This window comes from Cicer arietinum, chromosome 2 (assembly GCF_000331145.2).
Source record: "Cicer arietinum cultivar CDC Frontier isolate Library 1 chromosome 2, Cicar.CDCFrontier_v2.0, whole genome shotgun sequence".
NCBI classification, from domain to species: domain Eukaryota; kingdom Viridiplantae; phylum Streptophyta; class Magnoliopsida; order Fabales; family Fabaceae; genus Cicer; species Cicer arietinum.
The window spans coordinates 42,538,146-42,561,292 of record NC_021161.2 but is presented as its reverse complement, the minus strand read 5'-3'; the positions used below and the strand labels follow the sequence as shown (position 1 = coordinate 42,561,292).

Here is a 23,147-nt window from a genome sequence, read left to right as displayed (position 1 = left end):
CATATATATAATTAAATAGGATAGTCAATTTCAATGAAAATGTGAATACAGATTCATAAAGGTTAACAACGAGGTGTATAGCTTAGATCAGGAGTTGGATCTGAGTGTATACAAGAAATTCTTAGGATGAAAATTACACTCCCTAAGTTTTAGTCAAGCAACAATTAATGTCATTTTACTCAAAGTAATTGACAATACATTATTACTATATATACACCAACCCGAAAGTGAAGTGTAGTTTGACAGTAAAAAATGAATAACTTCACACGTCCCTCCAAGTTTTTCTTATATAATCTAAGAGTTCATGATCTTTCCTACACATTTTTTATATGTTGCTTGTTATTTTATTTTCGTACAATGTTACTTATTTTTATGCTGGTAAAAAACAACATATTCACTATACTAAAAATAAGATGATCCAAAATGTGCACACTCACATAAAGTATTTTTTATGTTTAATTCTAGTTTATTTTTAAAAAATGTTAGATATTATCCACAATTATTAAAATCAATTACGTATATTTCATTAATTATTCACTATACTAATTTCTTTTGGTATTTTTTATTTTTTTAAAATTTTAAATTTGACATAGTTAAAGAAATACACATGATCGATTTTAATAATAAATAATATTTTCACAATTTTATAAAAACAACTTAAGTCTCGCAGTTTTTTATTCGGCGGCGTGGTAGCAATAGAAAGTATATAATAATGCATATATAAATATATGTGTGAGGTGAGACTTACTTTGGTTCTCAATTCTCAACAATTTATGAAAATCAAAGACCTAAAAAAATTAGCACAATCATTGTATTGTGAACCAGCCTCACCCGGGATTCCAGCACAGTGTTTTCCTCAATGGCTTTCTTTTTAATTTCTTTTCTCAAAAAACAAAATCATTTTCTTATTTAATTCGCTAAGCAAACTTGGTTTTTCTTTATAAGCACTAAGTTAAGCCGATATGGTTTAGGAAAATAGTTTTGTAATAATCCATCAACAAGGACCTAACTAATTTTTTATTGTGAAACATTTAAGGAAAAAATAAAGTTATTTATTTTTTAAATAAAAGTATATCACAACTCACAAGTCACATCTAAAGCTATCTAATATTAGCTTAAGCTTTTAAATGAAGCTCTTCAATTTTATTTTAAATACTTGAACCAACTTTTTTTCTTTATGCTTGTAAATGCTAAGTTATTAAAATAATATTAATGAATTTAATATACCAAGAGAGGGGGCATTTTTGTATCATCGATGACGTGTCTAGTGTCTAGCCATGATAACAACTTCTTCTTGGAGGTTTTTGGGGTGTAGTTAAGAAGGGAATAAAGTATGGTTTGGGTGAAGAGAGAAATAAAAGTATTTTGTCTCTTGTACATAATTTGGTTGATTCTCAAATATTGAATATGAGGAGATGAATGCTGAAATTTCCAACTTAACATATGAAAACAAGAACTTTAAAGAGCCAATTGAAGACTTGTAAAGAGATGGTTCATGCATCTCAAACCCAACTGTGTCCGTTTATGGAGAATTTTTGTCAAATAAACTATTCACAAAATTGCTTCCAGCATTCATGTTTATTGGATAAATATTTATTTATAAGTTATTTTTACAATAAAATATAAAATAAAGTTAGAGTGATGTTATAAACTATAAACTATTTTAAAGAGTTTATAAAAATAAATTGAAAATAACATTTGAGTTATAAATTATTTTCATAATTTTTATTAAATAACATTTGAGTCAAAGCATGCAATCAATGTGTGTGTGTGTGTGCGTGTGTGTGTGCGTATGTGTGCGTGTGCGTGTGTGTGTGTGTGTGTGTGAGTGTGTGCATGCGTGGGTGCGTGTGTGCGCGTGCGTGCGTGTGCGCGTGCGTGTGTGTGTGTGCGTGTGTGTGCGTGCGTGTGCGTGTGTGTGTGTGCGTGCATGCGGGCGGGTGTGTGTGGGCGTGTGTGTGTGTGTGTGTCTGTGGGTGTGTGTGCGCGTGTGTGTGTGTGTGGGTGTGTGCGCGTGCGTGTGTGTGTGTGTGTGTCTGTGGGTGTGTGTGCGCGCGTGTGTGTGTGTGTGGGTGTGTGCGCGTGTGTGTGTGTGCGTGTGTGTGTGTGTGTGTTGAATTACTATTGCTTTATCAAGCCACCCATTTTTGAATTTTGAATATGGAAGGTGTGGTTGAGTTGATTGACAAAGAAAGCATAAGGGATTATGTTCCATTATTGGGTGCTATTATTCCTATGCCTATTCTCTTCTCTCTGCCTACATAGATCTTTATTAAGTTTGATTAGTGAAAGTACTTAAAGGGGACCATTAATTCTATGGATAATATTAGAAATTGTATCTTTTTAATTTTAAACTTTCAAGCAATGTCTTTTTATAAGAACAGCTATGGTCATTTGCTTTAACAAAAATATATAGGATTAATTAATGGAATCTACTAATTTAATTAATTTAATAGAAGGTCTTGAGTTCAAACTCTAAAGAAGGAATAATATTATAACTTTTGCCGAAGAGATTTAAGAACATCCAATACTACCTAATTCAAAAGTTTATAAAAATACTTACTACAAGAAAAAATATAGGGAAATTCATAACCCCATAAAAATTATGGTAGATAGAGCAATATGACTGAATTTCCTTATTGGAAGTTACCATAAATTTATTTTTCAAATATCAAAGATTGGAAAATGATTAAATTATTTATTTATTGTAAATTTGTTATTGAATTTTTATTGAAAACTTTTGCTATTGAATAATTACATAAAAATTAGAGTATATTTTATATAACAAAAAAAGGTAAATTAAATATAGTCTAAATAGCAAATATATTCCAAAAAATATTGAAAAAGGCTGAAAAAACTATTACTGTTGTTTTATAGCCTAAATTACATGTGGGCATCTTATTATTATAAATAAAGAATTATGTAAAATTGTAAATAAAATAATTTCAAATTAAGAGTAAAATTAAAAGAAGAAAAAAATTATCAAAACACAATATCTATTTATATATAAGTATAAGTTCATTAATTTAATATATGGTTTTCTCTCTATTTTTATATCTAAAGTAATATTACATATAATAAGCTATTTTCAATAAACAAATTTGGAAGTACTAGAGAGTAAGATTTTGATACAAGTTTGGAGTGCCACATTTAAGGGAGCGAGGATGGTGTAATCAACACCAGCTGTGTCCAGCTATGAACCAAATTAACCAAGCATGCAATGCAACCAAGCCATCCACCACCAACCAAATTTAGCTTCTTACGTAAGTGATCCATCGATATATATAGGTCTAGTTGAAAAAGTTTCGACGAGTAAACGACCGCATTATTTTTTAATAATTGAAACTATATTATATAACTTGACTTCTCAACTAAATCTAACAAACTTTGCATTGCTTCTTTCCTACATATACTGTGGATAATATATAATACAAAAATGTTTCATATTCACATGCACCACCTAGCTAATTGTGTGTAAATATGCTGTTAATGCAGTTAAATATATGATTAATTTATATCACATTTAATTAAATAATTTAATTAATTATATTTTTTTCGTAATTTAAATTAATTATTTACTCAATTAAATTAATTATATTTTTGTATGTGATCAATGAAGTATTGCGTGATTGTCCATTAATCAATATGAATAATAATATATTACTGAAATTGCTTCTTGTGTAGGAATATGATAAAATTATAGTCACTCCTCCTTTCTCAAATATGTCACTTTGAAAATTTTATATAAATTAAAATATATTGTTAATGTTGTATAAAAATATAAAAATTATAAGTTATTTTATCTGAATTCCTTTTATTTCTCTGGTTACCGTGCGTGCGTGCGATTTCTGTTGTTGTTTTGTTTATTTGCATTAGGGATTTTAAATCTCTTTTTTTTCTTTTATTTTTTTTTACATGGGCTAAACCATATAAACCATTTTTTTTTTATGGCTATTTGTTGATGAACCCGAGTCTTTTTTATTCTAATTGTACTTAATCACAAATGCTAGATAGTGAGTTAAAAAAAAAAAAGTTAAGACATAGAGCCTCTGACCCAAACAACTATTATAAAATTAACTTTTATATGCTAGTAGATTGTAAGTAATTAAATCATATTGATATAATTATTCTTTTATTTTTTTATTAAATTTTCTTAATAAATTTAAAATTATTAAATATAATAATTATTTTAAGACCGAGGAAATTTGATATATAAATTTTTTTAATATAAGCAAATATCAAATTTAATGTCAATCTCATTTCAAAACAAATTTGAAGGTTGTAATATCATTGCGCAAATAATTATATAATAATATTCTCTCACCCAAAGAAAAAGAAAAGTTATGGGTTGCTTGACAATTAATCCAAGTAATTTCAAAATTAAATTGAAATTTGGTCCTTAATTATTACAATTTCCAATACAAAAATCTACAGCTCATAGTTTATAAATATGGCACACACTAATGTGTTTATCCTCGTCTTTAATTTATATCACATTTAATTAAATAATTTAATTAATTATATTTTTTTTCGTAATTTAAATTAATTATTTACTCAATTAAATTAATTATATTTTTGTATGTGATCAATGAAGTATTGCGTGAGTGTCCATTAATCGATATGGATAATAATATATTACTGAAATTGCTTCTTGTGTAGGAATATGATAAAATTAAAGGCAACGGTTTGTGTACCTTTAAGTCACAATTTAAATGTGTTGTTTTTAAATCTTGATCACAAGCAACATTGGATAAGGAGGGGCAGATCTATGCATATATTACATACAAATGTCTAATAATTTTTTATTTTATCCATATAAAAAAGATAATTCTTATTACACTAAAAAGAAAAATTATAAGAGACTAGTAGCAATTTTTTTTCATATATTCTTTTCAATTGGTAGTAATTATTCGTATATAAATTGGTAAAAATTTTATTATATATTCTTCTAATTTTATCAAGTTTTTAACGCTAAACACTTACAATTATACCGAATATGTTATATTTTTAAAAAATTAGGAGTGTTTTAGTGTGATAAAATTTTCTTTTTTAAATATTTAAAATATTTTTCTTTTATAGACATATTATTTGATTTTCCATTATGTAAAGTTTCTAAATCCACCATTGTGGATGAGTGTGATCTAAAATGTTGATGAAATGTTGCCTAAAAGATAGGCAATAATTTTTCACTATAGTGTAAGAGATCAATAAATCAAATGCATAAAATAAGGAACGTGATTTATCTTCCGTCAATTTTTATTGTGTTGTGAGTGTACATTTTAATTCTTCCAAAATAGTATTCTCTCTTTATATAATATATAATACATAGATGATGTATATTCTAAATGAAGGGATAAAAGCAAATTCCAAAAGATTATTTATAAGCTTGACTCTACCATTAAAATTAAAAATCACTCTAATTCATATATTGATCATTGAAGAGCATTAAACCTGACACTATTCAACGATCAAAACTATACACCACTCCCAGGTGGATTTTTATAACTAATCAATTTTAAAAACTGATATAATATTGCATTTCTATATGTATATTATAAAAATCCAAAAGATACTAATTAAAAAAATACATGTTTCCACTTAACTTTTAATTTAATTTAAGTGTTTTGAATTTCGTCCAAAAAAATCAAACCAATAATTTAATAAATTAAAAACAAAAAACAATCGAATCAATTAAATTAATTTTTTTTTATGTTCGACTTCAATCTAAATTGAACCAAATAAACTCAATTTATGTTGATTTGAGTATGATTTCACTTCATTTAAAATTAATCGTCGATGTAGAATAAAAAAAAAAATTGAGCACTGATATTTGAATAAAATCATTAAATTATATCAATAGTATTATCTAAAATATGTGTTGTATTTAAGAATTTTTTTAATCATCTATATATCATTTTTCTCATTATAATTTAAAAAATGTTCACGTAATTATTTTAATAGTATAAAAAATTTAATTTTAAAAAAAATTATTTTTAAAAAAGTATTTTAATTTTTATTAATATTAACCAATTGAACATAATTAAATCAACTTGCTATTCATCAGCTTGAGTTTGATTTTGTGAGAAAAATTATAAAAAAAACTCAACTAAACTAACTATCAGTTTTATTTAAATTTTTTCCTCTCTAAACATACAAACCAAATCAATATGTTATTTGTCTCTTCTAAATATATACAATTTTTTAATTCAATTCATCATTTTTTTCAGTCATATTTTCATAAAAATTTGCGTATTTATATGACAAATTTACATTCTAAAATTTTAAAATATTCATATTTAATTTATCATTTTAAATTCACACACCAGAATATTGATGGAAGCTCCCCCACTAGGTGACACCCGACAAAATGTTACCTATTCCAACTTTAAGCCATGGATGTTTAATTGTTGACTTGTTTGATAAGACTCTGTCTCAGGGGCACAACCAAGGCAGTCTTGAACCTCAATCTTTTTTATCTAATACTAAGTACTAATATATCAGTTAATAATACTTGGTTATGAAAAATAAGTCTCATTTTAGTAGAAGCAGTTAAATTTTATTGTTTTATTTTTTTTTTCATTTATAAATTTTGATCATTTTATTTTATAACTTTATATCTATTATCAAACGTTCAGTGCTTTTGTTTTTTTTTCTTATCAATAACTCAATATATTAAATTAATTTACTTAATCATCAATTAAAAAATTAATTAAACTCAATTGCAACAGTTTAATAAATAATTTTGCAGTCTAAAAACACGATATATATATATATATATATATATATATATATATATATATAAACTTGAAGTGACTCTCTGCACTTTTTTTTAGATCAAAATTGATTTATAAGAAAGAACCAATAGTTTCACCTCTAAGTTTATTCTTACTAGAATTTGTTTTTTTTTTTATTTCTCCATCATGTCCGATATTTACTACACTTGTTATCTTACAATGATTTTTCATAACTTGTTATTCACTTTGAATATTTGAGGATACGAGAAATGATAGGATTTAGCGATTTATATGGAAGAACATAAAAATTGGAGAGATAAGAGATTGTGAGTTTCTATCAACTTCATTCACTAACATCTACTAACTAATTAATTATTAAATAAAAATGGAAAGATGATTGAATGACCTTCCTAGTCGATCCTATTGAGAAAAATCTTATTTTTTTAGTTTAGTCAACATCTATTAAGAAAGATTGGAATCATGAACAGTGTTGTTGATTAAACAAAGAAAAATTGTCCATGCAATAATTGAAGAAGAAATATCAAATATGTGCACATTTTTATCTTGTAAATTACAGCCATCGTGATTGACATAGGATAGGATAGGACCTAGAGTCAAAGGGTGTAGCTCGGGTCGACCAATCTTCTAAACACTACAATTAATTAATAGGTATAAAAAAACAAGCAAGAAAAGAAAACAGAGAATATTTCATGACACAATAATATTTTCATGTATGTCTTGTGGCCGGTTGGTTTTTATGCCCATAAACATACTTTACTTTTTAAATAAAGTCACTACCGACAATTTCACCATATATTTACATGTTAGTTTAGTGATAAGAATTTATATTTAATTTAATAATTTATGTCTTAAGTTGTATTTGATAAATTTTTAATTACAACTTACTAATTGGAACCAACTAAAAATGAATGAAGGTAAATTTTTTCAATTTATCATAAACTCTTTTCAATAGAAATGGTTTTTGTTTAAAACGTATTAGATATTAAATATAGATATTTATTAATCAAAATTCAAATATTTATTATGTGGAAGAGTTTTTTTATCTCCATATAATTTATTGACTCACACCTGTAAATTTTCTAATAAAAAATTAGTTTAAGTTATTTTCTAATAAAAAATTAGTTTAAGTTAAATTTTTTTACCTGAAAGTATATTTAATAAATTTGTAACTATAACTTAATTTAACTCTACCAAAACATGAGTGAGTGAGATCACTTCCTACACATTTTTTATATGTTGCTTGTTATTTTATTTTCGTACAATGTTGCTTATTTTTATGCTGGTAAAAAACAACATATTCACTATACTAAAAATAAGATAATCCAAAATATGCACACTCACATAAAGTATTTTTTATGTTTAATTCTAGTTTATTTTTAAAAAATGTTAGATATTATCCACAATTATTAAAATCAATTACGTATATTTCATTAATTATTCACTATACTAATTTCTTTTGGTATTTTTTATTTTTTTAAAATTTTAAATTTGACATAGTTAAAGAAATACACATGATCGATTTTAATAATAAATAATATTTTCACAATTTTATAAAAACAACTTAAGTCTCGCAATTTTTTATTCGGCGGCGTGGTAGCAATAGAAAGTATATAATAATGCATATATAAATATATGTGTGAGGTGAGACTTACTTTGGTTCTCAATTCTCAACAATTTATGAAAATCAAAGACCTAAAAAAATTAGCACAATCATTGTATTGTGGACCAGCCTCACCCGGGATTCCAGCACAATATTTTCCTCAATGGCTTTCTTTTTAATTTCTTTACTCAAAAAACAAAATCATTTTCTTATTTAATTCGCTAAGCAAACTTGATTTTTCTTTATAAGCACTAAGCGGATATGGTTTAGGAAAATAGTTTTGTAATAATCCATCAACAAGGACCTAACTAATTTTTTATTGTGAAACATTTAAGGAAAAAATAAAGTTATTTATTTTTTAAATAAAAGTATATCACAACTCACAAGTAACATCTAAAGCTATCTAATATTAGCTTAAGTTTTTAAATGAAGCTCTTCACTTTTATTTTAAATACTTGAACCAACTTTTTTTCTTTATGCTTGTAAATGCTAAGTTATTAAAATAATATTAATGAATTGAATATACCAAGAGAGGAGGCATTTTTGTATCATAGATGACGTGTCTAGTGTCTAGCCATGATAACAACTTCTTCTTGGAGGTTTTTGGGGTGTAGTTAAGAAGGGAATAAAGTATGATTTGGGTGAAGAGAGAAATAAAAGTATTTTGTCTCTTGTACATAATTTGGTTGATTCTCAAATATTGAATATGAGGAGATGAATACTGAAATTTCCAACTTAACATATGAAAACAAGAACTTTAAAGAGCCAATTGAAGACTTGTGAAGAGATGGTTCATGCATCTCAAACCCAACTATGTCCGTTTATGGAGAATTTTTGTCAAATAAGCTATTCACAAAATTGCTTCTAGCATTCATGTTTATTGGATAAATATTTATTTATAAGTTATTGTTGAACTCTAAAAATACAACTCTAAAAATTGATATTGTTGAACTTAAGTCTGAAAATCTAACTCTGAAAAGTAATCATAGTTCAACGTCAATTGAAAATATCACATGTAACTCTAACAAACATGAAGATGTATTTCAAGATTTTCTTGCTAATGGTATTGAAAGAAGCAAATATGCTTCTATGATTTATGGATTTAGTAGAAGTGGTAAAAGAGATATATGATTTGAAGAAACTGTAACTGAACTTAAACTTATTCCCTCTGATATCTTGCGTATTGTTTTCTCTAAAAATGTCACTCAAAATCATCTTGTCTCATGTTAAATACAAGGAAAGACAAGAAATATTTTAAGACTAACAAACCAGAATCCAACCAAATTTGGGTACCTAACCAAATTGTCTATGTTGCAGTTGTCCTCAACAATCAAGTTAAACACACCAATTAAGGTATCAGGACAATGGATGCTCGCGACATATGACGGGATAAAAGTCTATGTTCCAAGAACTAACACTGAGCAAAGGAGGCACAATGACTTTTGGAGGAAAACAAAAAGGTCAGATCATTGGTCAATGTACAATTGGTAATGGTACTTCTCCTTTTAGAAACAAACACTTAAAGTTTCAATTTTTTACCTCAAAACAAATTCAAACCATACTACAAATGATTACAAATATTTCAGTGGATTTATACACCAATCATAATAATTTCAATCTCATTATTTCCTTTCCTCGCTACAACCATCCTCAAGAAATTATCTAAACTTGTGAAATAATATTTATATTATATGCAATAGTTTTAATGATCTCCATTTCTATTATTACTATAATTTTTGAATAAATAAATAATATAATAAAAAATTTAAAAACAACAATTTTGAAAATCGAACTTTTGTGACCACAAAATCAAACCCAACCATTAAAACCACATATAATCGAACTTCATATTTCGAATTTGATCCAAGTCAAAAAAAACATATTTCAAATAAAAGCTTTTATATAATTAACAATTGTTTAATTCTTCCAATTTTATATTTTGAAAACTCCCTCTCAATTAACTCTTTAAGTAATGCAAAATCCTCTTTCACTTTTTTTTTTTATTTTATAACTTCACAATATATGCTAGCTTTCCAAATTCACGAATGCTTTTCCTAGTTGTTTCTTGCTCATTGTGGATAACCCTTTGACTAGCAACTAGTTAGGGTAAAACGCATATGTATTAATAAAAATTGGTATTTAAATTAACTCCTTATTTTAATAAGACCCCATCTTCAATATTAAAGGGTGCTTATAAGCTTAGCTAGCACTTAGAACCGCTTGTCTTAAATGGTTTATTAAAGAAAAGGTTTTAAACTGAAAAGGAAAAACGTAGGAACTTGGATTTATGATATTTTGTCTTGCGACCTGCCCCACTTTCGGTACATGATAAATTATATAAGAACAAATAGATGCCAGCCGATGTATGACTCCTCCTAGCAACAACAATAAAGGAATTATGGGATTTGTTGGACTTTATCCCGAAAAGTCTTGCAAGTCTAGCCTCCCCATGTGATGATCATCCAATGTTAAGTATAGCTGTTGTCAACAATTAAAAAGTCAAAGCATGCAATCAATGTAAAGTTGCCTTTTTTAAAATTATAAATAAATAAAAAAAACTCAAAAAACATTATATCAACCCAGACCTAATTAATTTACCAAACAATGAGCAATCCTATTAAAAGAAATCTACTACAAAATTCAACTTCTACAGAATTCAACATTTATAAAGATTTATAGTACATATTATTTATCAACAAAACAAAAAACAAAAATACTTTAAATTTATTTTAGGTTTATATTATTATTTTGTAGAACTATACAGATGTAAAAGGATTCTAGAGATACAAAGAATTCAATTAAGATACAAATTGACATGAGAGAAAATATAAAAGATAAATACTTTGTAAAATTAATTTGTTTTTAGTTGAATTCATCAACTTTTAATGAACTCACCACTATTAAGATCAGAATCTATCCCAAAAAAAAAGATTATATTTCAATAAATGAACATCTGATTGGACCTTATTCTTATATATGCATTAAATTAAATTATATAAAATTGTCATAAATCTCTTCATTTTTGTATATTTATTAGAATTAAAATTCGCCATATATATTTTTTTAATTTATGTTGTTCAATGTTGATATCACTCTAATTCAAGACCACTCATACTTCATGTTGGTTTAATTCTAAATTTTATAATCAGCTCTGTGGCACGTGATAAAATACCATTGCAAAATTATTTGCTGTCAAAATTTCAGCTTTTTAATGTTAAATTAATTAATACACAAATGACACGTACAACTTTTGTATCATATTTATGTGTGAACCTTATGTCCCACAGCTAAGCTAATGATTCTAAATATAATAATAATAATAACTTCATAAATCCCCAACCACTAGTCTCTTACACTTTGACCTTCTTCTTTTGTCAATCAACATTCTTTGACATCAATTTGTTTGTATTAGGGAATAAAGTAAGAGGAAAAAAGTGAAAAGTACCTATTAATTAATATTTGACATAGATTTTGAAGTGAACTACATGTGGTCCAGCTTGAATGAATTTATTAGGCACGTTTAAGGTTTGAATTTGTAGGATAGTGTGCAGTCAGCAACTATTGGAAACCAATTAAAGAAAATAGAAATAGCCACTCCTCCTTCACAGTATTCATCTCTTTCTTTTCCTTTTGTGTGCACTTTCAAATTTTGCAATGGCTAAATCGGAGAAGCTCAAACACTTTGTTGTTGATAACCCCTTCTCTCATTCATCACTTAATGAAACATTCAAACTCATCTCCATCTGGGTTTCATCCTATATATATACATATATCATGCTCATTCTCATCATCTTCATTCTCATTATCCTCCGAAAATTCTCATCATCCTTCGAAAATGTCATTGTCCACCACCGCCTCGCCCACCACCGCCTCTCTCACCACTGCCTCGCCCAACACCACCGCCGCCGACCCTATCTTCCACCACGTCACGTTTCAACACCCTGATCTGAACCATCACAAGCCAAAATGGCTTGTCCCTGTCATCTTAACCGCTACGGCGGTAGTGGCCATGTTAATGGCCGTGCTCATCTACTGGGCACTTAAGAGGAGAGCAGAACCGGCGGAAAAGCCGACGGAAGAGGTGCAGCTGGGCGGAGGAAGCTCCGACTCAGGAAGCTCCGGTGGAGGAAGAAGCTCCGGAGTCGGCTCCGGCTTCCTCTTCTTCGTCCGTGGATGGGGTTGGTTTGACGGCACCTTTTATGGAGGGCAGATAATCCCACTGTCACAAAAGGTGAAATCTAGGCTGACTTTAGAATCAATTAAAATCAATTATGTATCTCTCTGGTATGCATTTTTTTATTTTGATATCCTCCTTATCAATTGTTATAGTGGCATATATATGTATTCCACGATGCTTTGATTGCAAGAAGATTGTTATAGTGGCATATATATGTATTCCATAATGCAACGGGTTTTGTGGAAAGTCAACAGTTAGACTAAGATTTTCTTTTTGTTATGTGGTTTGATTTGGCCTTGTGGAGAATAGAAAGTGTTTTTTACTTTTACATATCAATTCTCTTTCTTTCAAACACAAAATTGCAATCCCAAATTAGTCTCTCTCTCTCTCTCTTTCTCTCTCTCTCTCTGTTTTCTCTCTGTTTTTGTCCATCTGGGTTATCTTTGTTTTCAGGGTTGGGAGAGAAGCTAAAAAAACCCTCTTCCCTCCCTTTCTCTCTCTCTCTCTATATCTTTCCTTTCTCTCTCTAAAAGTCATGATTTTTAATAAAGGGTCAATGCATTCTAACCTTGATTGCTTCCTTCGGTGTACAACACCTTTTGTTCAATCTCAGTTTCTACCAAAGGTTTTTAATTTATTTTATTATTTCATTTTTTTATTTTATGAATTAATTAAATATGTTGTTGTCCTAAATTTTAATGTTTTTAATAATGTATTTTTTTTTGTTGCAGTCAGAGATTACAAATTTGAACCGTTTATGGCATCCATGGGAGAGAGAAACAGTTGAATATTTCACCTTAGGTGATCTTTGGAATTGTAATGATGAATGGAGTGCTTATGGAGCTGGAGTTCCAATCACCTTAACTAGTGAATTGATATTTCATAGTGGATTTTTTTGAAGCTCATATTGTCCAAAAACTCACTAATTAAATATTTATCTATGATTAAATTTGGTAGACTTCTCATAAAATTAAAAATCATTAAGTAAGTATATTGTATACTGAAATTTAATTTGAACTTGTGAATAATAAGCATAAAAAAGGGAAAATTAAACTTTAAGCATCTCAATCTGTATGTCTCAAATCTAAATTTCCAAAAACAAAAAGATGAATTTCAAAACATCAATTGAATGTTAGAGATACAATTTGTGTTCTTGTATGTATGACTATGTATCTTTGTACAAGAGTATATTCTGTTTACAACAAAACTATACACAAAACAGAAAAGGGAAATAATTAAATGTCATCCACATGGATGAATCAAAATGGCTTCTTAAGGTGCATGAAATCCAATGATGATGAATCAACACACTCAGCTTTGCTCCTATAACCATTCAACAATTTCAACAACTCAGTAGCTTTCTCCTTTGTATTCTCACCACAACCAACTTGCAGTAAAACAAGCAATTTTTGAAACATCCCAACTTAAATTGCCTCAATCAAAACACCTTCTTCCTCCCCCTTATTATCACAACAAATCTTGTAAACAATAGAAACAACAAAACTTGAACTCAATTCAGACACTCTTAAAAGCTTCTTAATCACTAAAAGCAAAGTCAAAGCATTTGACTTTGCTATTCCCACCCCATTTTTACTATCACAAAGACAATCCAACACCCCTAAAGATTTCTCACATACCCCTTTTTCAGCATCAACAATAATCTCCAATAAAATTGAAACTAAACCCAATTCAACAAACCTCTCAAAAACCACTTTTTTACTCTTGGATGAGAAAACCAAGTGAAAAATTGTTGACAAACATGCTTTTGTAGAAACACTCCCGATAGGAACCTTAACCATGTTCACTAAAGTTTCAACAATCCCTTCAATTTTCATCAATGACTCAACATGCATTTCTTTAATCAACAAAGAAGCATTTTGTCTAGTTGAAACTTGATTTTTATCATTCAAGAACCAAACCATGCAACTCAAAGAATTCAAAGATCCCAAAATTAATCTACTCTGTTCAGAAACAGGATGCATCTGTTGGAACACAATCAAGAGTGGAGGGTGAATCAATGGTGAAAAATCGATAATTGAAAATTGTGGTGTTTTAGAATATGATGGAGAAAGGAGAGAGATTATGGAAGAAAGTAATTTTCTGTTTTTCATTAGTATTTCAAAATCGCATTAGTTTCTAAAACTATACACACAAAAGTATTTATATGGGGTACAATGTGGAACCAAATTAATTTGGCTCAAAACAACATTTGAATTATATTTAACTTCCAATACACCACCTTAATTTAAATGCTCCACATTCTTCATGCCTAGCTTCATCACAAGTTTGTTGAAAACCTCATTCGTAACGCCTTTCGTCAACAAATCTGCAACTTGTTCTTCGCTTTTGCAATACCCCAAACGTAACTGTCCGGAACTTACTAGTTCCCTCAAATAGTGAAACCTCATCTCAATATGCTTGCTCCTCCCATGTGCTATGGGATTCTTAGCAAGGTTGACGGCTGAAACATTGTCCATCAACAGCAAAACGGCTCCTCTCGTGTTGTTGTCCAGCTCACGCAGCAGGTTCACTAGCCACACAGCTTGGCATGCACACAACGAAGCTGCGATATACTCTGCCTCGCAGGAAGAGAGAGCAACCACCGACTACTTTTTAGAACATCAAGAGATTGGTGCCCCTCCGAACATAAAAACATAACCAGCCGTTGATTTCTGATCGTCCTTATCTCTGCATCAATTGGAGTCGGTGTATCCGAGTAATTCGCAACTTTTACCCATGTCATTTGCCGGAAATAAAATTCCACAGCCAAGAGTACCTTTCACATATCTAAGTATCCTCTTAACTACTGCCAAGTGTGATACCTTTGGCCTATCCATGAACCTACTTGCAATACCGACACTAAACGCTAAATCTGGCCGCGTATTGCACAAGTAACGCAATGATCCTATCAATCTCCGGTATTGAGTAGGATCCACATCTTGCTCATCTTCACTCTTGGACAGTTGTAAACGTGCCTCGGCTGGTGTTGTGGCAGCATTGCAATGCTCCATATCACACCTCTTCAAGATCTCCATTGCATACCTCTTTTGATGCATGAGCAGCCCCAACTTTGTCTTTTGGAATTCTATGCCTAAGAAGTATTTCATTGTGCCAAGATCAGTCATTTCAAACTCCCTCATAAGCTCTTCTTTGAACTTTGAAATGTAACTTTCACAGCTGCCCGTAATCAATAAATCATCCACATAAAGACAAAGTATGATTACTCCTTCGCTTGCATCCGACTTCACATAAACACCATGTTCGGATACGCACTTCTTGAAACCAATGTCTATAAGAAAACCATCTATGTGTTTGTTCCAAGCTCTTGGGGCTTGTTACAAGCCATAGAGTGTCTTCCTTAACTTGTAGACCCTTACCTCTTGATTTTTAATCACAAAACCAGGTGGTTGTCCAACATAGACCTCCTCATCAAGTGGACCATTCAAAAATGCCGATTTGACGTCCATTTGATATAACGGTCAGCTGTTGTTATTAGCTATCGCAACAACTAATCGGATGGTTTCATGTCTTGCTACCGGTGCGAATACCTCATCAAAATCTATCCCTTCTTTTTGCAGAAATCCCTTTGCAACTAATCGAGCTTTGTGCTTGATTATTTCACCTTTCGGATTCGCTTTCACTTTGTAGACCCATTTCACACCAATAGTCTTTCGGTAAGTCAACCAACATCCATGTATTGTTCCTTTCAATTGATTCCAGCTCTTCCTTCATAGCACACATCCACTTTGGATCGTTTAATGCCTCATCCGTATTCACTGGTTCGGATTCAGCCATTAGAGCGAAATGAATAAGATCACCCTCATTGTTGATCTCGCTATCTTGGAAAAATTCACAATCACGGAGTCTTTGAGGCAATCCTCTTTGCCTTGTTGGTTGTCTACTTGATTCACCTGTTTCGGTTCTGAAAGGTTGCTGTACAGCACCTTCATCAGGCTGAAAATTCTGATTTTCTTGCAGAAAATCGATTGACAAATCGATTTCCAGCTCTCCAGAGGCTCCAGAATGTTGATTTTCCTGTTGACAATCGATTGGTAAATCGATTTCCATCTCTCCAGAAGCAAAATTCTGATTTTTTTGCAGAAAATCGACTGGTGAATCGATTGGCACTTCACCAGTAGCTCCAGGATGTCGATTTTTGTGGCATAAATCGATTGGCAAATCGATTTCCTGAGCTGATATGACAGTTTTTCTGTTGTCAAACTGTCGTATCTCATCCATGATCACATCTCGACTAATTACGATCTTCTTGCTACTCAAATCAAACAACTTGTAGCCTCCGGTAGGATGATATCCGACAAGCAACATCATTTCACTCTTGTCATCAAGCTTCTTTCGAAGCTGTCCCGGAATATGTCGAAATGCTACCGAACCGTAAACGCGCAAATGACTCAAATTCGGTTTGAATCCAGACCATACCTCTTCTGGAGTCACCTTTTCCAGCTTCTTTGTAGGACACCTATTCAACACATAGGCGGCTGTAGCAACAGCTTCCCCCAAAGCTTTTTCGGCAAATTCTTCTCTTTCAACATGCTACGCACCATGTTCATAATTGTCCGATTTTTTCTCTCGGCCATGCCATTTTGCTGAGGCGTATAGGGTGGTACAACCTCACGCACTATACCCTCATCATCACAATACTTCCCAAATTCTCTCGAAGTAAATTCGCCTCCGCCATCAGTTTTGAGAATTTTGAGTTTGTGATCGCTTTGCCGCTCAACCATAGATTTAAATCGTTTGAACACCTCAAACACCTCATCCTTCCTCTTTATGAGATAAATCCACAACTTCCTACTAAAATCATCGATAAATGTGACAAAATATCGATTACCTCCATACGAACTGAATTGCTTTGGTCCGCACACATCAGAATACACCACCTCAAGCTGATGTTTAGTCCTATGACCTGCATCTTTGCTGAAACTATTCTTGTGTTGCTTCCCTTGTATACACTTTTCACATATCTCAGCTGGAATATTGATACTAGGCAGTCCGATCACCATCTCATACTTTTGCAACGCGTTGAGATCTCGAAAATTCAAATGTCCAAGATGGTAGTGCCACAACCATTCGTCACGACTTGCCGCTGTAGCTAAGCACCTACGCTCCATGATTTCCAATTCAATCTTGAAATTCCTATTGGCAGCCATATGAGCCTTAAGGATCAAAACCCCGTTTTGGTCCAAAACGCGCAAAACCTTGTTTTCCATCCGAATCATGTAATTTCTCTCAAGCAATTGGCCAATACTCAAGAGATTACACTTGATTCCTGGAATGTACAACACATCTTTGATCAAGGAATGATCACAATCCTTTCTCATGATCAAAACATCACCGCTAATGTCGTATCATCCACGAATTTCACTCTACTTCGCGTGGCTTGATTGATCTTCACGAACCAAACCTTTATTCCCGTCATATGTGTCGAACAACCTGAGTCCAAGTACCACTCATTTCTCCCTTGGGCTCCATCTCGAACTGTTACCATTGCGCTTTTCTCCGAATGTGTTATTGCAGATTTTTCTGCACTGCAATAGTTGCTGTCCAACAACTTCCTTTTGTCACAGTTGCTGTCCAGCAATATATTTTAATCATTAATGAATATATTCTCAACCATTTTTATCTTAATCATTAATGAATATATTATCAAAAAATTTACTAATTAATTCAAACTAAGTTTAAAATTCAGTTTTGTTTTAAATAGGAGTTGTTATTCCAAGGGGTGATGATTATTATGATCATAACATTAATAATAATAATAATAATAATAATAATAATAATAATAATAATAATAATAATAATATGATTTATTGTATGATTTCATTAATAATAGTTTAAGATAGGCAAAATTTCCGATTAGAAATTACTAACTGATTGAATGGACATGGAAGATTATCTTACAAGTTCTTTAGACGAGACAAGAGATGAAGGTGATATCTGAAGAAATGTGATATCTGATCAACATCTGCATTGTATTTAATGTTGTCCGGAAAAAAATAAAGAAAATATTAATTGAAATTTTCTCCATTTGGCATTATGTCATTAATCGGTGAAGTAGAAAAAATCTATAAATTAGAACCTAAGGAGCCACTTAGTGCATTTCATGTCAAAAAGATTGTATCATTAGTTCATTACATCAAGAAAACTAAAATTTAGTCTCAAAAGTTTTAACAGATACTAATTCTTATATATATATTTAAAACTATCAATTTAAGTTATTTAAAATTAAATTTTAAATAAATAACTAATTAATTATTCTCTCCTTCTTAAGTATGTTTTCTTTTAGCAATTTTAAAGACATCTCAATAAAAAAATATTTATCGCAACAAATTTTTTTATACAATTTAAGTTGCAAGGTGGGAATTAAAGTCAGAAAAGTCAGAAAATGAAATTAAAAAAAGTAGGTGGGAATTAAGTTGCAAGGTGAGAAAAGTCAGAAAATGAAATTAAAAAAGTAGGTGGGAATTAATAAGATCTGCTTTTCACATGGTGGAATTATAAGATTATGAAATTCAATTAATTCAAAAACTGAGGTACGTAGAAAAAAAGAGGATTGAAATTTTGAATCACTGTCCTAGAAATCTCATGAGAAGTGAAAGATCCAAATATAGAAAGCCTATGAAATTAGTTGTAACTGATTTCAAAATATGAAAAGAAAAGAAAAAAAAAGTTGAAAAATCAGAGAAAAGAAGATAATTAATTGCATAGAACAAAGAATGAAGGTTGAAATTAATAGAATAGACAAAGAATAATTGTAGAAAGCGTGTAATTCATGTTTATTTTTTTTTCTATTTTTTATTTTAATTGATTTTTATATCAGTTGCTGTTTTATTTTTTGGGTTATAACTATTCTTTTTTTCTATCATTCCCCATTGATTTCAGGTAGAGGTTACACCTCATTGATGTTTTTTCAAAATTAGAAGAGGTATTAGTGTTATTTAAAATGATATCAAATGAAAGAAATCTAATTTCTCCAATAAATAATGCTTAATTATGAAAAAATAAATAAAAAGAAAAAAGTAATGCTTGTAATTGAAGTATGCATATATAGTTTTCACACTCTCCTACGACAACTTTCATAAATTAAAACATCATATATAAAATTAAAAATGACTAATTAATTATTCTATCCTTCTTAAGTATTATTCTCTCCTTCTTAAGTATATTTTCTTTTAGCAATTTTAAAGACATCTCATATTATTAAATATTCCCATGGCTAATGCATCCAAAGGAATTTTCTGAATAATATATATATTTATCCAAACTTTTTTGTCATCCAAATCTCACTCAAAAATGGAAAAAGTCAAAGATGAAAAAAGTGAACATTTATAAGATTATATATGCGCCGTTGATAATTTAATTTAAAATGATCTAGTGGCCTTTTACATACCCCTTTATATGTTAAAGTGCATTTTGCTGTTTAATATTGTGAAAGGAAGAATTTTCAGATATATTTTGAAGTGAACTACATGTGGTCCAGCTTGAATGAATTTATTAGGCACGTTTAATAGTGTGCAGTGCAGTTGCAACCACTCCCATTCCACAATTGGTAACGAATTAAAGAAAATAGAAATAGCCACTCCTTATTCATCTCTTTCTTTTCCTTTTCTGTCCACTTCCAAATTTTGCAATGGCTAAATCGGAGAAGCTCAAACACTTTGTTGTTGATAACCCCTTCTCTCACTCATCAGTTAATGAAACATCCAAACTCATCTACCTCTGGGTTTCATCCTATATATATACATATATCATGTTCATTTTCATCATCCTCATTCTCATCATCCTCATTCTTCCACAGTCCTCCGAAAATGTCCTTTCCCAACACCACTGCCTCGCCCACCACTGCCTCGCTAAACACCACCGCCGCCGACCCTATCTTCCACCATGTCACGTTTCAACACCCTGATCTCAACCATGACGGCCAAAATGGCTTGTCCCAATCATCGGCGGTAGTGGCCATGTTAATGGCCGTGCTCATCTACTGCGCACGAAAGAAGGGAGCAACACCGACGACAGAGGTGTAGCTGGCGGAGCCGACCCTATCTTCCACCATGCTAAAATGGTTTGTCTCTATGATCTTCTACGGCGGTAGTGGCCATGTTAATGGCCGTGCTCATCTACTGGGCACGAAAGAAGAGAGCAACACCGGCGACAGAGGTTCAGCTGGCGGAGGAAGCTCCGGCACAGGAAGCTCCGGTGGAGGAAGTAGCTCCGGTGGAGGAAGTTCTTCCTCTTAAATTTGTGTGAAAAATATCATTGGATCCGGAAGAATTATGAGTGTTTTTTTATGCTTCCTTTTCTTCCTCTTCATATTTTAGTATTTAAAATTTGTGTAAAAAATATCATTGGATCCGTAATAATTATGATAGTGTTTTTTTATGTTTTTATGTTTTTATTGTAAATGTAAAAAATATCACACAAAAAATCCAGATCTGAGTTTGAGTTTGTTTTTGTTGTTGATTTTGTTTTTGATGTTCATGTTGCTGTTGTTTGTGTTTGTAAGGATGATTTGTTGTGACTATGATGAAGGAAAAGAAGTTGTGGAGATTTGTTTATATATAGGAATAATGGAGATGGAGGTTGAGGGAGAGGTACTTGTTTGACACACGAGGTCAAAGGGAGCTAAGTAAGACTAATTAATTAAGTAAGGAATAGTTTATTGAGAATGTTTCAAACAAGGCGTAAAAATGAATAAAGGCGTTTGAATCAAAGCTTTAAGTCTAAGTTTTTATTTAGCAAATCAGTTAGTATTTAAAAATCAATTATTTTTTATTTGTAATCATAATTGATGAGTCAATTGAAATGAGATTAATAAGTAGTAGTTGTACTAGTGAGACACTTGAAGGGTTGAATGGTGTGAGATGGGGGAGCTGACGAGGACTGAGTCAGATGGTCGGTGGTGTGCTGTGCTGTACTGGTTTGATTTGGTTTGGTTTTATGACCTTGTTGTGTGGGTTTTGTTTTCTTCTGTAGTAGTTTCAACTTGCATTACACTGTTGAGTTGCATCTTGGCATCTTCTAATGCGCGTGAACACGTGGTCGGTGTCTACTTCCTGCTTCCTATCAACTCACATTACAATTTACTACTAGGATAAACGGATAGGTACAATATATTCAAATTGTAAATAAAATATTAAATAATTTTTTTATTAATTATTTTAGTTTTTAATTAATAGTTTACTTTTTTAATGTACTTTTTGTTGATTAACTTAATTTATAAAATTACTATATATAAAAGAGATATTTGAAAAAATATTTATAAGTTCAAATGAATGAACTATAGTGATAATATTTTAGACATTCAAAAATTAAAATGACTAATTACTTGAACTAGAGATCAATATTACTTCATTTGACTCATTATGAATGAATTATTTGACGATATATGTTAAGAAAAATGTATAAGTGACATAAAGATAGATAATCAAAAATTTATTAATTGGTTTATTCACTATTACCATAAATACAAATTAGAATAGAATGACTTTGAAGTAATGCAAGTAGTAATTTTTTTTTGTATATACATAAATTGTTAAAGAAACTCGCACGTAATAATGAAGTTATTGATTTGTACTCGGAATATGGTATCTAGTCTAATAAAGTCGAGTTAGACTTTACATATTGCAAGTAATATTAATTAGATAATACAATTAAAAAACAACTAATATTGCATTTAAAATTTTAAAAATCATTTATTTTGAGACAATTTTTTACACGAATTGTGAAATGGAATGAGTAGTATACTTTATTTGCATTGTGGAAAGAGTTGGAAAAATTAACTTTGACACTATTGTGTGAATTTTTTTTAAAAAAACAGCGAGTGAATATTTGGTTTCATTTTATATCAGTCAAAATTAATTTTAGATGTGTTAATTAATTTATGATTTAGTACAATGGACTTATCTTGATTCAGTAATAGAGCAAATGAATTTTCCATAAAAGTGACGAAGTTAGATTATGGAATGTCTACGTTCAACTTATGTGTCTGTGTTAGTGAATGAGAGTTCGACATCTGATTTTTAAATGCATCGAGGATTTTACCAAAGTAATTCCAACATGTTTAAGCAAGAGGTTGGTGTTAACATGGATGAGTGGAGGTGCGGGGGGAGTTTGTTCTATTAGCAGGAGGAGCTATGGAGTGTATTTTTTTTTTTTTTATCTTGGATAACATTTCTTTGGAGGATAGTATTGCAAACGAATTTAGAAAGTGTTGGCACTAAATCTTGATATTCGTGTGAATACATTTATTGATATTGTTTGGAATAAATTGATATCATCTTAAAAGTATCATTGTTTGCTTCAAGACTATTGCTTAATAGACACAACAAGAAAACAAGCATTTTGTGAGGGTTTTACCCTCACAAAGGGGTATAATCAGCCACAAAGGTGGATTTTGTGAGGGCTTTTGGCAGCCACAAAGAAGCTGGTCACAAAATTTTGTGAGGGCTTTTGCAGCCACAAATTGCCTGAAACAGGTTGGCATTTGTGAGGGCTTTTGCAGCCACAAAAGACAGGCATTTGTGAGGGCTTTTGCAGCCACAAAAGTCTGCCTTTGTTGGGGGCTTTTGCAGCCACAAAAGTCTGCCTTTGTGAGGGC

The 23,147-nt window shown here is 30.6% G+C and overlaps 1 protein-coding gene and 1 pseudogene across 2 annotated transcripts; one reads left to right on the top strand and one right to left on the bottom strand.

The window, feature by feature from the left end:
* The first annotated feature begins 11,896 nt into the window (after positions 1 to 11,896).
* On the top strand, positions 11,897 to 13,481 carry LOC105851643 (uncharacterized). Of its 2 annotated transcripts, none has more exons than XR_012161935.1 (2): positions 11,897 to 13,157; positions 13,264 to 13,481. XR_012161935.1 is itself a non-coding variant. In XM_012713035.3 (2 exons), the coding sequence occupies exons 1-2, from the start codon at positions 12,074 to 12,076 to the stop codon at positions 13,429 to 13,431; spliced, it is 681 nt and encodes a 226-aa protein (XP_012568489.1). In that variant the 5' UTR covers positions 11,906 to 12,073; the 3' UTR covers positions 13,432 to 13,481. The 2 variants fall into 2 exon arrangements, 1 of the variants encoding a protein (XP_012568489.1); XM_012713035.3 differs by having other exon boundaries at positions 11,906 to 12,586.
* Positions 13,482 to 13,733: 252 nt separating this feature from the next.
* LOC113785409 (U-box domain-containing protein 21-like) lies at positions 13,734 to 15,165 on the bottom strand (annotated as a pseudogene).
* Positions 15,166 to 23,147: the final 7,982 nt, after the last annotated feature.

What these genes read in the sequence shown, in the direction of transcription:
- LOC105851643 (XM_012713035.3), top strand. Translation starts at nt 12,074, where the DNA reads ATGAAACATTCAAACTCATCTCCATCTGGGTTTCATCCTATATATATA. An exon ending in TAATCCCACTGTCACAAAAG is followed by an intron (nt 12,587 to 13,263) that starts GTGAAATCTAGG and finishes TTTTTGTTGCAG; the next exon opens with TCAGAGATTACAAATTTGAA.